The sequence below is a fragment of the Oreochromis niloticus genome, linkage group LG13 (assembly GCF_001858045.2).
Source record: "Oreochromis niloticus isolate F11D_XX linkage group LG13, O_niloticus_UMD_NMBU, whole genome shotgun sequence".
In the NCBI taxonomy this organism is placed as follows: Eukaryota; Metazoa; Chordata; class Actinopteri; order Cichliformes; family Cichlidae; genus Oreochromis; species Oreochromis niloticus.
This window is the reverse complement of record NC_031978.2, coordinates 769,600-785,723: the sequence shown is the minus strand read 5'-3', so window position 1 is coordinate 785,723 and position 16,124 is coordinate 769,600. Positions and strand designations below refer to the sequence as shown.

At 43.1% G+C, this 16,124-nt stretch overlaps 1 protein-coding gene across 1 annotated transcript in view; it reads right to left on the bottom strand.

Moving 5' to 3' along the window:
• Nucleotides 1-15,245, bottom strand: part of hectd2 (HECT domain containing 2) — a 62,270-nt gene extending 47,025 nt beyond the window's left edge. The window contains exons 1-2 of the mRNA XM_005473752.4: nucleotides 14,684-15,245; nucleotides 4,345-4,486 (exon numbers count right to left, since the gene is read on the bottom strand). Coding sequence (XP_005473809.1) covers nucleotides 4,345-4,486; nucleotides 14,684-14,767 — 226 coding nt within the window. The 5' untranslated portion in view covers nucleotides 14,768-15,245. The remainder of the gene's footprint in view (nucleotides 1-4,344; nucleotides 4,487-14,683) is intronic.
• Nucleotides 15,246-16,124: the final 879 nt, after the last annotated feature.

Below are 16,124 nucleotides of genomic sequence, written 5' to 3'. Positions count from 1 at the left end.
CTTGGGAGCCCCTACGAGGGACTGAGTTCCCTGACAACATATCTCCTGGGATCACCCAGGTGCACAAACCCCTCAACCACGACAAGGTGGCAATTCACTAGATGGCTATTAAGTCACACTGTAATGTGGAAGCTATTTTAGATGCTAATGTTGTGGTAAGTCTCCAACAAGCAGTTCGTAAATTAATATATTCAAGCAAATGACTTCAGGGGGAGACCCAGTAGCTCTGAGCTCAGTGGGCATGGTGCACTTGTGTCAGCAGGCTCCCAGTTTGGTGCGGTATTGGCTGAAGATTTAGTACCTGGTTTACCTTTTACTTTTCTCCATGAGTCCAAACATCTTGTGCTGCTCTTTGTGTATCTGATTGCACACAAAACAAGACATTCTGAACCATGAAACTCTGTCCATTAATGAAATCAGACAGAAATTCATAATCAAAGAGGAAACAAAGCTGCAATAAGGAGAAGATAATATTCTTTAATCTCACCTTCCTCCTTCACACCATCCTAATTATCACTGCTTTGTCAGCTCGTATATCACCGAGCGCAGGGCTGACAACAACAAGCATCCGTTGTCATGACACCTTTTGATCATAAGAGTCACATTCATCTTTTTCCTCCTTCTCTTTCTTTCTCCAGAGTTTACTTTGATGTCACTTGATGATGGGTGAGAGAGATCTTCCCAAAGTGTTTTCAAGTGCTTTCCATTAAATCCTGCTTTCGTCACTGTAGAGGTTTCTGAACATAGCAAGCATCAGACTGGAGATGATGTGTGCACATGTAGCCTGGTTTGTGGGGTAAGTTGCACAGTGATAGTTTCTTATTCAGTCACATCACAGCAAAATATGATTGCTAGTTACCTGCTCTATATGTGAGCACATGGCTACATGACTACTGTTCATTATAATTATGCATTTTGTTTATTCTGTTTAACTTGGTCATAAATCAAGTGGCAACCTTTGGGGCTGAAAAAATGAAGTCAAGCGCTAAAAACTACTGCAGTCAAACACCAGTGGATATGTATACTTCTTCATTGGTCTTCCGTGTATATAGTTTCCACAACCTTTTTAAGGATTCTGAGACATGGCAGCTAAAGTTCTTTGGAAATCACCGCATTGGTGCAAAAATGTTGTTTCAGTCACACTGTGATATCTTTGACATTTTTCATATTTTCAGCAAAAGAAATAGGAACACATGATGTATTTTTGCCAGAGGCTACAAGTAAAACAGTTCCGGGGCGATCGTGGTTCAAGAGTTGGGAGTTTGCCTTGTAATCGGAAGGTTGCCGGTTCGAGCCCCGGCTTGGACAGTCTCGGTCGTTGTGTCCTTGGGCAAGACACTTCACCCGTTGCCTACTGGTGGTGGTCAGAAGGCCCGGTGGCGCCAGTGTTCGGCAGCCTCGCCTCTGTCAGTGCGCCCCAGGGTGGCTGTGGCTACAATGTAGCTTGCCATCACCAATGTGTGAATGGGTGGATGACTGGATATGTAAAGTGCTTTGGGGTCCTAAGGGACTAGTAAAGCGCTATATAAATACAGGCCATTTACCATTTAAAATTTGTGTGTTTTTTTGTTTTTTTTGCTATATTGTCTGTTAAGTGTAGACACAACACTGGTTCATCCCTTTAGTTAGCTACCATTTTATATCTAATTGGTTCAACAGACACTTCTCTGAAAATGATCACGTACCACGCCGGGACTGAAAATGTGTGCAAAAGCCAAAGAAGGACCAAAGAAGGACTTTGAAAGACCTGCAGAAGCCTCGAGAACTGCTACTCAAGACCACTTTAAAAAATGACGAGAAAGCTCACCGGAAGTACATACCAAGAAAATAGTGGTGGTTCAAGACTTCTGCACTTCGTACAACCAATTTAGCCATTTTATATATTTACTGCATTGAGTCATTTCATGCTGCTGTGCAACAGTGTTCCTTCTGAGACCAAACTCCACTTTTATTTTGACGATTCTCTACTAAAACCCGTAACACGTTACAGATGAAGTAGCAAATTGTGGTGATTATCCAGCAGGCCGGCCGACTGTAACGGGCCCGAGGAATGCAACAATATCTCATGTGTGTGTCTTGATGGTTTTCACTTTCATATGGTTTTCATTTGGGGCGGAGGTTTGTATAATTATTCTGGCATCAGTAGCCGTGGTGACAAAGCGGGCTGGTGGGTGCTCCGCCGGGTCTCTGTTCTCACGCGGCACTTAGAAACAACCTCGCCTTTAACAGGAAGCAGCATCCCCTGTACCGTCAAAACACTCACGATGAATAAATAATTAAAGCAGTGCATAAAAGCTCGCAATCTGATAACTGCAGTCCTAATTTAATAAGAGAAACTAAAAAGCTTATCTAAACACATTTTTATGCCACTTGTCCAAAAACGCTTCACGTGCAGGAGAACAAACCATTTGTAATTATTACTTGCTTCCAGCTCTTGAGTCTAAGTGACTTGAGCTTCAACTGTGAGTCAGCTGAGATCTGAATCACCCCTTAAAAATGTCTGCAACTGTCTCGTTATTAGTGAAGGCGTCTGATCTTCTCACACTGCGGGATGTTAAAATCCACAGCCGCAAACAGCTTTTTCTCTTCTTCTTCCTTTTCAAAGCTTTTCATTTCAGAGTAGCGATGTCATCATTTGCAGGCAGCATAAACAGAGTGTGAGTGCATACATCAAGCACACTGTAAACAGAGGAAGTAACACATCATTACATCGCAGATGAGGATGGGGATCGGTGCTTCCAAGAGAACAAAGAGGCAGCGAACAATATTACAAAACACTGAGCAGCTTTACTGCTTTGGAATGAAGCAGTACCGATTCAGACGACAGGAAGTCGGAGCAAAGCTTGTTGCACAAGTAGAAGTGAAAAAGGCACGATTTCAATTTGACTAAAGATGCTAAAGGCAAAGTGTTTCCATCTACACATTTAAAACCACAGAGAAGCCTCACAATTGCTTTTATGGTGAAGAACCTAAACATCAAAAGCTTGAAGAGTTTCAATGTTTTTTGTAGTAAAGTAGTGCATATTGCACGTAATCAAATATTTAAAGTGCTTCTGGAAGCAAGTCTCAAAACTTAATCCTATCTAAATATGCCAGCAGAAAGCCAAACCTTTCATTTCAGTGCCAATACTTCAGAGGTTTGGCACCTCAGGTTTTAAAAGCTTTATTCCATTTGTAGCAGCAGCAGCATTATACTGTGCATACACACAGTTTCACAACATCACACCGTCTTCATTGTTTGGGTTTGAGTTTCATATCTCCTGATCTCTGTATGATGTCTATGGTAAAGTTCTTATTATGTCAGTTCAAATATTTTTCATTAATATGAATCAGTTTTCACAGTGTCAGTGGGTCAGTGGTGCAGTGTGAATGGTTGTGTGTCTGTGTGATGGACTGACGTCCTGTCTGGGAAGTACGCAGCCTTTTTCCCAATGACAGCTCAACAGTCTAATGCAGCAAACACTGGTACGCTTCAGCATTAGTGCAGTAACATAGATGCACATTACATGTTTTTTTTAAGTCTGGCTTAAAATAATGTAAAAAAAAAAAAATCAATGTAAAAAAGGGAGAATGCAACAAGTAACTCCAAATAATTCTATTAAAATCCTTTTAGCATTTGGGTTTACAGAGCAGTGTTTCTCCAGTTAGGTTCTTTCAGCAGGCAGATTTTGTCAAAACAGTTTTTAATTCGCTCCTGGCTGCTGATGGGCCCATGTCCCCTTTTTGGGCTGTGCCCGGCCGGGCCCTATGGACTATGGCCCAGCCACCAGACGCTTGCGCTCGGCACCCTTCCCGGGCCTGGCTCCAGGGCGGGGCCCCGGTAACCCTATCCCGGGCAGGGTGAACTGTTCCCTTGGTGTTCTACTCATAGGGGTCTTCTGATTCGCTCTTTGTCTGGTCCCTCACCCAGGACCAATTTGCCATGGGAGACCCTACCAGGTGGCAAAAGCCCCCAGACAACAAAGCCCCTGGGATCCCTGCGACACACAAACCTCTCTACCATGATAAGGCAGGTCTGGGCTTCTCTGTTTAGGCTGCTGCCACGCGACCCGACCCTGATAAGAGGAAGAAGATGGATGGATGGAGTTTTTTTTAACTGTTTTTTAAATTATGTTTTATTTTTACTCATAATGTTTTATGAATGCTAGCTCGAGTCCGGTGTCATTTCCTGAAAGCCAAAGCTCTAATCTGGTCTTGGACTAAATGCACGAACACAGAATGGACGACAGACACAGCATTTTGGGAAATTTGATTAAATTTCTTTTTCCGATGTGCAAAGAAAGACAGAAAAAAGGCAAAACTACTCTGTTTGCTGAAATAATAATAAGTCCTATCTGAACTCACCGTGTCTGAGTCCGGGGTTACAGGTCAAGTTGCCCATGATGCCACCAGCCAGTCCACGTCCAGCCATGTCCCTCCTCTGGCTGAGCGTGGAGATGAAGGTGCCCAGAGATGGAAAAGGCTGCTTCGCTCCTCTCCCAAAACCCTACCACACAAAAACATGATCATGAAGACGAGTGGAGAGAGGTTTTTTTTTGCATGTACACACAACAGACCAGTTATCTCCTCCTTTGTTTTATCTGTTTTGAACCACTGCAAAGTCCTCAAGTCTCAAACGCTTCAGTCTGTAACTCCATCATCAACGTCACCAGTCTACTGTGAGAGAAACGTGGAGAATCAAAGTTGAGATGCCAGCTTTAGTGAGAGACTACCGGACATGACTTCAGCTACACACACAAACCTTTTACTCCAAACCTTTATGGAAAACCAGCTCTGTTTATTTTCCGAGATCCAATCACATACAAACTAAAACAGAACTAAAGAGGCTTTTGAAACCAGACACAACCTCCGTCTTCTCTCCTTTTTTCTCTCTCTTCTAGACGATCCAGGTTAGGACTTCAACTCGATTGCGAACATTTTAAGCCTAGATTTCACCCATAACACCAAGGAACCACCACTTAGTGGTGTTCTAGCTCTTTCTTTTCTCTAGAGTCAGAACCTCTAAATGAAATCAGGTTTTCAGCTGCATGAACAGACAATGACAACATGACCTGAACCGAATGAATGAACTTAATATTCACTCAGTCTTCTCTGTGATGAATCACACTTCTAATCCTTTGGTATTTCATGAGTTTTGGGTGTCTGCGAACCACAAGTGCAATCAGAAGAATGCTGTAACAAGATGAGAAGAGGGACGAGAAAGCACGTTGAAAAGAGAGAGCAGGAAAGAAGGATAAATGAGGGAAAGTGAAGTAATGCAGAAAAGATGGGAGAAAGTGGGGGAAAATGAAGGAGGATATGAGACAGGAAGTCAGTGAAGAAATGGAAATGAAAGAACAGATGGAGAGAACAGATCGTAGAGGAGGCTTGAGAGGTGGAAGGAAGAGGAGGTGGGGAGTTCAACAGATGCACAGCAGCCGCTCATGACAGCCGCAAACACACCACGCTCTCTCTCAATGGACACACACACACACACACACACACACACACACACACACACACACACACAGCAGCACCAGCAGTGTTGTGTTCAGGGGATGGAACGGGAAGACAGTTAATCATCCATTCAAAATGAATCAGTTTCAAAAGAAATGAGACCTTGAGGGATGTTGTGAACAGAATTTTAGCCCTGATGACAGCCCACACACACACACACACACACACACACACACACAGTTGTTTTTCCATGTTATTGTCTTATTTTCTCTAAAGCACTATAAAGAACAGAAAAACAGTCAGTTACATGCTACATTTTCAAAAAAAAGGATTATGATGATGGCATAGACGATCAGCCACATTATTAAAACCACCTGTCTCATTTTGTGTATGTCTCTCTTGTGCTACTGAGGCAGCTTTCAGTCCTGTGGGCTGTGGGTGAGGCCTTTAATGCATTGGGTTTTGCTTTTGTTCATGCAGAAACCTCCAGGCTGAAAAACGAAGCCAAAGTGGGAGTGCCAGTAGCTGCAGTTCCTCTAACGTCCACTTGAGGCTGCTTCCAAAGTCAGTCCAAATAGACCCCAACGTACAAAATACCCAACTTTACAGTAGAAATACACACGTTTACAGTCTTACACACACAGAAAAATGCTCTATGGTCTCTATGGATAGTTTCCCCTTTCATCACAACTGGATAGTGGTTGAAATTTTTATAACTAGTCCATTTGTTTGCTTGACTCTGTGGATTGTTTTAAAAAACAGTTAAAAACTTTTCTGTTTAAACAAGCCTTTTGTTGATCTCTTCATATTTTATATTTTTACATTATTTACATTTGATCTTTTATATTGTGTACATTGTCTATCGATTTTATTGTTTATTTTAATATTTATGTACAGCGCTTTGTGATTGTCTATCTGCGAAAAGCGCTTAATAAATAAAGTTTACTTACTTACTTACTATTTGAACAGGCTCAAAGTTAGGAGGTCTTCTTCATTGAGATTGCATTGTAACAAGGTAATTCACCCAGCATTGCTTTTAATGTTGTGGCTCATTTGTTTATGTGCAGTCTTATGTGTGACATGTCACATAGAGGACAATTAGTACAACAGATACACTAACACACACACACACACACACACACACACACGTGCCCTTTCATCTCATCTCTCAGCACAGACGTTCCACAGTGTTAATGAGATGCAACAGGTTTTTCATTCAAATCAGATCAAACAGTTTTTGAAAACCCAGAATTAATGCAGGAATACAAAAGCAGACACTGAAATCATTCAATAAATCACATTACATGTCGAAGAAGATTCTCATTACTTCAAATTAAAGTGAATTTAAATTTCACTCAGTGCAGGCAGTAAAGCAGTTGCTCCAACTGAGTTTGTTAAATCGCCGCAGGTTGAGAAATTCAGCAGAAAGCGTTTAATGGACAGCTTTCTAACTTGTTGGCTTTTCTTCTCCAAAAGTTGATTCTGTTCATCTGGACATAGCATTTTGTGGGAGAAACGTTTCGTCACTCATCCAAATGACTTCTTCAGTCTCAGCTGACTGCAGGTTTCCCCAAACCTTATAAACAGTACATTTGCATAATGACTGAAACCAGCCCACTGAAGGAACAATGGGCTGTGAGGTCAGTTCCTTAATCTTAATTATGCAAATTCCCATGACCATTGATCAACAATCACTGACCAAAACCCACTGATCAAAGAACACTGATCAATGGCCATGAGTCCCATTCACAGAGAGTTGGGGAATGGCTGCAATCACAGCATTGTAAGATGGTGACAGATGTACCCTTAGGCCCCCTCCTCGATTCAGAGATGGTCTTTCCCTTTTCACATAAATGGCCTCCTTGACTCCGCGCTCAAACCAGCGTTCTTCCCTGTCCAGGATGTGTACAGCCTCATCGTTGAAAGAGTGTCCACTGACCTGTAGATGTAAATAGACTGCAGAGTCCTGGCCTGATGAGGTAGCTCTTCTGTGTTGTGCCATCCGCTTCGCTAGAGGTTGTTTGGTTTCCCCGATGTATAAATCCTGGCAATCCTCCTGGCACTTAACAGCGTACACTATGTTACTCTGTTTGTGTCGGGGGACCCGATCCTTGGGGTGGACCAGTTTTTGGCGTAGCGTGTTTTGGGGTTTAAAAGCCACAGAGACCCGGTGTTTAGAAAAAATGCGTCTCAACTGCTCCGATACTCCTGACACATATGGGATCACTACAGGTTTTCGCCTGGGCAGCGGTTGTCCTTCTCTCCTGGATCGGCTGGAGCTTTCTTTTGGCGCCTTTCCAGCTTTGACAAAAGTCCAGCTGGGATAACCACATTTACTCAGGGCCTTCTTGATGTGCTGTTCTTCTGCCTCCCTGGCCGCTGTGTCAGTGGGGATGGTGTTCGCTTTGTGTTGTAGCGTCCTGATGACACCCAGTTTGTGCTCCAGTGGATGATGAGAGTCAAACCTTAGATACTGATCCGTATGCGTAGGTTTACGGTACACGTCAGCTTTTAGATGTCCCCCATTACTGATGGAAATCTCACAGTCTAAGAAGGCTAACCTGCCACTTTTCATATCCTCCCTGGTGAATTTGATGTGTTGGTCCACCGAGTTAATGTGGTCCGTGAAATGTAGTACCTCCTGAGATTTGATTTTCACCCAGGTGTCATCCACATATCTGAACCAATGACTTGGTGGTGTTCCAGGGTAGGATAGCAAAGCCCTTGTAAACATACACAGCAGACCCAGGGGCATTTTGATCATTTTTATTAATACTTTGAGGGTTGCTGTCCACAATACACACAGAGCTGCAGCTCTCCCGCTGCTAGCTCAACGTAACAACCACAACAACCCCAACCACAGGACCCAGTACAATATTTAAGTCGGTGGGGCGTGATTGTGGATGCCGTGCAGGTGCGTCCGCCTTCCCTGCATGGCACCGCAGGCCAAGCCCCGCCACATCCCTCTTTTTCACTTCTTCCATGTGCAAATTGGCCACGATGGGTGAAACTGGGGAGCCCATGGCACACCCATGTTTCTGCCTGTAGAACTGACCCTTGTATGTGAAGTAGGTGGAATGAAGACACAGTTCCAAAAGCAAACACACTTGGTCGATGCTGAGAGTGGTCCTGTTGCTGAGGTTGGTGTCATCCTCTAAACTCTTACGAACTACCTCCAACGCTTCCGTGACTGGGATGCAAGTGAAGAGAGATGTAACGTCGTACGAGACCATGGTTTCATCTGCTTCTATAATGATATCTCTCACCTTCTCAACAAAATCCAGGGTGTTCTGGATGTGGTGTTCAGAGCTGCCCACCAGCGGGTTGAGGATCGAAGCCAGAAACTTGGAGATGTTATAGGTGACCGAGTTGATCATGCAGACATTCGGTCTTAAAGGTGCACCCTGTTTATGTATTTTCGGTAAACCATACAGACTTGGTGTAGACTCCCCTGGGTATAGCCTGTGGTATGAGGTCCGGTCGATAGCCTTGTCTTGTTCTAACTGCTTCAGACAGTCTATCACCCTCTTCCTGTAACCACTTCCTGGGTTTCCTGGGAAATTTAGGGGCTCATAAGTATTTTCATCACTGAGTAGTGACAAAATTTTCTCATGACAGTCTTTCTGGTTTAGCAATACTGTGCACCTACCCTTGTCTGCCGGAAGGATGATAATGTTGTTGTCTTCACTAAGTGATGTGAGTGCCTTCCTCTCCTCCATGGTGATGTTGGATGCTGGGGGCTTTGCATTGCTGAGACAGGCCGAAACTTTCGTCCGTAGTTGCTCTGCTTCCACTTCTGCAATATTGTTGTTACGAATCGCTGTTTCTGTGGCTGTGATCAGCTCCACTAGAGGGATTTGTCTCGGTGTGACAGCAAAATTCAGCCCTTTAGCAAGGATGTTTTTCTCTGTTTGGAAGAACACCCACTTGTCCACATCCTCGGTGTCGCATCCTTCTCTCTACTGGTCACTGAGGACACTCTCCGTAGTTTGCGGTGGTTTCTGACGTACAACAAGTAAGTCAAACTTCCTTTGTTGTCTGGTCTTAGACTTCTTGTGCTGTGCTAGACGAGCCTTCTCAGTAAAGTCAAACACCTTTTTAAGAGTATTCTCATCTAAAAGCATTGTCAGTCTCTGTCGGATCCGCTCCTCTTGAGATTTTAGCATGTCGATGGTAAAGTCTCAGCTGACTGCAGGTTTCCCCAATCTTATAAACAGTACATTTGCATAATGACTGAAACCAGCTGGTTTCTCCCACAAAAACACTACGTCCAGATGAACAGAATCGACTTTTGGAGATTTACTTTCCTGGATGATTGAGAATGCATCAAGACATTGGCTTTTCTTCTTGAGACTTTGTGAACCCGGCATTTGGTGTTTTAATTACAGCTGTTGAAGGCATTTCCACAAAAGTCAGGATATACATGTTTCCTCAGTATTGAGTGTTTTTATTTTGCATTTTTTTGCAAACTTACATTCAGACTCATACAGCTATTTGACAACAAAACCAGTATTTAACATCCAAATAATCACAGCAGATCTCTCCTGGAGATTTCTTCCTCTTAAAAGGAAGTTCTTCCTCCCCGTCGTCTCCAAGGGATCTTCTTATTGTTGGGTTCTCTCTAGAATATTGTAAGGACTCTATCTTATCTATCTTGAGAGGACAATCTGGTTTTAAAAGTTTTTAAAAACAGATACTGATATGCATTTCCTTAAATCGTTTGCAAGGTTCATTTAGACCTATTTTCCCCTTTAATTAGCAGCAAACCCCAATAAAACAGGGGTGAGCCAAAAAGAGCACTCGAGAGAAAAATGTTGTGGCCACAGTGGAAACAGATATAATGCTGCAAGCCTGACTGCTCATCACTGCTTTTGTGCCCAAAATCAAAAACGATCTTAAGTAAGCTAAGGGTGGAGGTGGGCTGCAAAGCAGCCGGCAGATGGGCAAGAACTGTGGGCAGGCTAAAGCAGCTTAAGTAACACAGCCGACATGCAGTTTGTGATATGTAGAACGGTATCAGCTGAGCCATCAGCTGATGTGGGTTGGCACTGTCAAGATCAGCCACAATCCCAGTAAATCTCAGGAGCTGGGATTGTGGCTGAGCTTGACGTTGATGTCTGAACTAACATGTTTGATTTGGAACAGTTATGGGATTACCATCCCATAACTGTGACCTGTAGAACAACGACACTGTTGAGATATTTTATACATTTTTTACTTGGATTTATTATCATTTATCAGCTCAGCTGGTTTCCATTACGAACATTTTTGTTGATAAATGTTCATGAAATTAATGACACTGACATCAGTTTGCTGTACTTTATAAATGGTGCTAATTAGTGCACTAAAAGGCCAAACTAAGATGCTAAATATCAACATGCTGCCACGGTGTTGAAGACCTCACAGAGACCGAAGCGCCGCTGTAAACTTCTTCGTTCTCTTCATGCAGAGCTGCTTTCCTGCATCACTCCCTTAGAAGTGATGTGTGTATAATTACAGTCCTCTTCCAGTGAAGCCACATCACTCACTCTTTCATCATCGCCACAGACCCGCCCGCGCCAGCTGATTGACAGGTGATGTCCGGGAAAGCGTGCAGCATAAACAACTCGATCAAGGAAATGAGGCTGTCAACAAATGATTCCTCCTCAAGTTTTCTCGATAACTAGATCCCGCTTCACATCTGACAATAATTAAACGGCTTTAGCAGCAGTTTTGTGATTTCCGTCGTGTCCGGCTCTGCTCAGTCATTTAGTCTGAGAGGAAATGCTGTCATCCAGAGAGAAACCACGCCATGAAGAGCTCAGCATCTGACTGTCTCTCACACACTCTGCTCAGCCTCTCCTCTGTCAGCTGCTCATCTCTAATCAGATCTGCTGTACTGCATATAAACATGAAGCACTGTCTTTACACCAGCTATAGATGCTTCAGTTCACGATCTCCTCCAGCAGATTGACCTGCAGCTGATGTACAGTCTGCTTCCTGAACAGAAAGACTCAACAGTCTGTTAAAAATGGTTTCCAAATACACAGACATTATTCCTCATCAAGTTTGAGTAAGTACGGCTTAATGATACCAGATCTGGCTGAGTTTTGGAAGCAGAGGACCAGATGTGAGTCTGACTCTGGATCCCAGATTTAAACTTGTGTTCAAGTCAGCTGGTTTGGGTTGATTTAGGCTGAAATCAGCTCCAATGAGCAGCAATACGGCCAACATTTATCTGAGATGGCTCACAGAATCAGTGAGCTCATTCTGGTGCATCATCATCAGTATCATCACCACAAGTCTGGCATCGGTTTGGAGACCGGTCATGGCAAAATAAAGCAAGCATTAGTCCCGTTAGTATTTTTCACCAAGCGCCAATATCTGGGGCTGAAGAAAAAATCCCCAAACCACTGACAGAGTAGCCCAGTGCCAACTGAGCTGGCTCTTTTTTTGGTTTAGTAATTGTGCACAGCTCCCGGGAGCCTCATTATTTAGTACCACCTTGCTGGGGATGTGAAGCAAGCTGAGATTATACCAAAAAGTGAGGTGAAAACACTGCAGGTTGCACCAGTGTCACATGCTCTGACGATCAGTCCTGCTTATACTGAGGACGTGCTGTCCACAGTGGTAAAGCAAATGAAGTTGAGCTCTTTCTTTAAGACGCACTTCACAGTAATCAGAAGCTCATCTCAGAGCCGGCATGTAGTGTTCAAAGTCAAAGGAAAGCCCTGATGTCACCCTGGACAGGGGAATAAAGGGAAACTAGGGGAAGACCAAGAGTTTCTGTGGAGTTCTGAGTTTAGTCTGAAGCTGAGATGAACACAAACACAGACACACTCACTGAAGCACTGCTTGTCTTTCAATTTCTAGCGAGCTGTCAGCTAAGATTCAGTTAGCACGCTGGCTGTTTGCTGTGGATAAACACGAATGTCACCCAGGCAATCTGTACAAAAAAGCATTTCTGTCTGATAAACATTCAGATATTTGGAGTTATTTTCTCCTGCAGAGAAACTGCGGATCTCATCTTCAAATCTGCACATAATTCATTTAAACTAAATTCACTGGTTATGGATTATCATGGATGGATTAGATGAACGCGAGCCAATTACAGAACAAGGTCTGTCAAAGACATTCTCAGAAAGTAATCTCCAAATCAAATCGCGCTCAGCTTGTGCCACTTAATTTATGCTTCAAGGCTTTTCTCAATAGGCTAATCAGCAGGTACTTGAAACATGTTGCCATGGCAATGATCAACAGGGAAAACATGAAAGTGTAAAGTGCCAGGGCTAGCTGCTTACCGGCGACTGAACTGTCAAACTAAGACAAAGGGGGACTGTCCAGCATGGATGATGAAAATGCTAAAATATACCCATGTGGCTACATGCTGGGATACTGAGATGCTACTGTGAAAGTTTGTGGTGGAGTGGAACCATATAAACAGAAGTCTATCAAAGATTTTTTTTAAACCTGGAAGCAACGCGTTTAAGAATTCCCTGAGCCGAGAACTAAGCCAGCTCCAGGACAAACCTACACGGGAGAACAGGAGCGTCCACCTGTGAGTTCACAGTGCTAGACTCTATTTTTATTTCAATCTCAATATAACAATTAACACAAGGCTCATCTGCTGTGTGTGATTTCTTCTGTGTCAAAATTATTTTATGACACAGTCATATCCTAACACTTGCCACATGTAAAGGTCGAGTTTCTATTTAGTCAAGGAATTAAAACCTTTAAACCAGCTTTATTTCAGATTTGGCTGATTTTATATGCAATAACCCACAATTTAAATACTTTCTATTTAGAACAGCAGAGAAAAACAGCAGAACCCAACAATCAAAACTTGAAACCAAAAAAATGTTTGCCATGAATCTTCTGAGTCAAGTTTTATTTGACTTAATCTTAAGTAACCAGACCATCAGCTCATCAAACTCTTGGAGGTCTGGAAAAAGTCTTCCAGATAATAACATGTTTTCTCATCCTCGGGCAACTCTCAGAAACAAGAATTCTAGATCAGGTAAAACAAACAGGGAGCACCAGCTGCCTTCAATTGGTCTATTTTTACTGGTCGGTAAAACAATGGCAGCCACTGTCTCCAGGAGCTCTTTCTCCAAACTTGAAGCCTGAATCTTTTCAGCTCGCACTGAGCCTGAGCAGCCAGAAAACTTCCGAAGAAGAATCAGAATCAGTCCGGCCAAAGCCCCGGAGAGAAAAAGCGCATGCGGCCACTTTATGGCATTTCCAGACAGAGCGGGTCTCAGCAGTGACAGACTGTTTATTAGCCCCAAACCTTCTGATCTGCACATTCCTGCTCCCTGACACAATGTAGATGACATCAACCGAGCAGCCAGCGAGCCCGCCAGTCTGCTCCAAAGTGACACAGAGAACCAAACCGAAAACAACGCCGGTGAAAAGCCCAACAGGCGAGGCGAGCGCCCGGCTCGCTGCTCTGTGTTCGAATGATTACATCACTGCTGGAGAGCTGGAGTCAGGCGTCATTATGTAAGGCAGGGGCATCACTTTTTCCAAAAAGCAACAAAAGTGCAGTCTTTCTTTTTTTTAGTTAAATGTCACCTTTCTCTCTGTTCAGTAAGTTTAGGTGACTTTACACAGGTTCAAATCCATGTACCTGATTCCTGAAGTAGAAGATTTTTGTCTTATTACAAAATGATTTTAGATCAAGTGGAACGTGAATCTGTATTAAAAAAGATGCATGCTGAGAGACTCATGCAGTGATGACCTGCAGTAAAATCCTATGCTCTAATTATGGTGGTTTGTGTTGCATAACGTTTTTTATTATTATTTCTTACAAAATTCTGTGTGAATGCAAAGCTGCCTGTACAATAAATGCACAATGATAAATGCAGAAAAACGCCTGATATCTATTATTACACAGTAAAACTCAAACAATCAGTTCTGAATGTAACAGTATGGACACACAGCACCAGCTGCTGTTCCTTAACCTGCACCAGTTGCAAAGATGAATTCTTCCTAAAAATCTGTCATTGATTTGTCTTTTTAAAGCACATGCATGAAAAACCTTAACCTGAATTCATATATTGTCTTTTTCAAACGGGATAATGATTTCTAACATTTCTACCTGTAATTTTCAAACATTGCTTATTATTTTTATAACTTTTTAAATATGCCTGATTATCACCAGAGCAACCAGTAGCACGTGAAACATGTTTTCTGTACAACAAACAGAAAGGGATGACGGGGATCGCTCTATTGTGGAATAAATGAAGACAAAAGGCGGGTTTCTTACAGCAGGAGGGGAGCTGTTGTAAATTGGTGGAAGCCTCTCTCTCTCCCTCTCAACTCCTGACAGCGCAGAATGTTCTCCATCCATCCTCTGAGTGTGGAAGAGTGGAAAAGTTGTTTTGCGTTTTGTCCCCGTCCCCTGGAAAGACTCACTCCTCTACAGCCTCTGTGTTGCTGTTGATCACAGGGCTGCACATGTTTTAACCAGAGCCAGCTCTGACCCCGAGTCCCCCGGCTGCCTGCTCGCTCTGCTCCGTTATTTCAAAAAAATCAGGAAGATTCACATCCTACGAGAAACGGAGTGAAATCTACCTTCGTCGGACAGGTGGGCTCTCCGTTACGCGCACAGCCTGACGCGTAAACGTCTCCAAAAGCGGCGCGTAAAGTCTCCGATGTACTTTAAAAAGCACGACGCAGTCTTGGTTTTAAATGAAGGTTTTTTTCCTAAAGTTTGGGGAGAGTTTCTACCCGCTTCTTCCTCTCTTTCTCTCCCTCTCTGCGTCGTCTGACGGGGAGGCAGCACAGCTGCGGGCCGGCGCCATGTTTGGAGAAGGAGGAGGAGGCGCCTGGAGAGCACAGCTTCTCTCTCTCTCTCTCTCTCTCTCTCCCTCTCTCTCTCTCTCTCTCACACACACACACACACACACACAGGGGAGAGAAAGAGCTAGAGAGAGGAGGAAATAACGGCAAACAGTGGGCAACAGCAGCTTTAGTATGGGCAGAAATCTGTGCCATCAGAAACTGAATTTCAATATGTTAAATTTGAATTTGAATTACTCGGATTGAATCTGAATTCTAACTTGAATGAAAGCTTTTGAAAACTGAATTTGAATTAGTCTAATTTGAAATTGAATTTATGGTTTGAAAATGAATTGATTTGCTTTGAAACTGCATTTTATCCTTTAAAAATTCAGCTCTCGAATAATTTCAGATTCACTTCTCACCATTCAGTTTCAGTTCTACAATTCAATTTCAGTTCCAAAATTCAGTTTTTTGGGACTTACATCCGGTTCCGGTTCAAGCGCAGATTAATAGAACTACAGACTGATAGCGTTACTGACGGAATCTACAGCGTCTTGAGCTGAATTAAGACTTCAGAAGTCATTCGTCACGTCGAATGACCAGCGGATAAACTCTCAGGTTGGTAATAAATGTATTACATGTATAAGAACAAGCGTCATGTTAACAAATGATAGCCGTACAGTAACCTTTATGCTTATTGTAGCTGCTAGCTAAAAACGCTAATTTAGCCTAGTTTGCCCTGGATTCAGCTTTGACAAACAAATATGATCGACTGTTTCTAGTAGAATTCCAAAGTTGTCATCTTGTACCCTGTCAGAGCCCTGTATGCTTGCAGAGACCCCTACAGTAGGGAAACATGCAAAACGCTGTCCAAACCTTTGTATTTGAGCTTTATTTATGTCTTACACAGCATCCCAACTCTT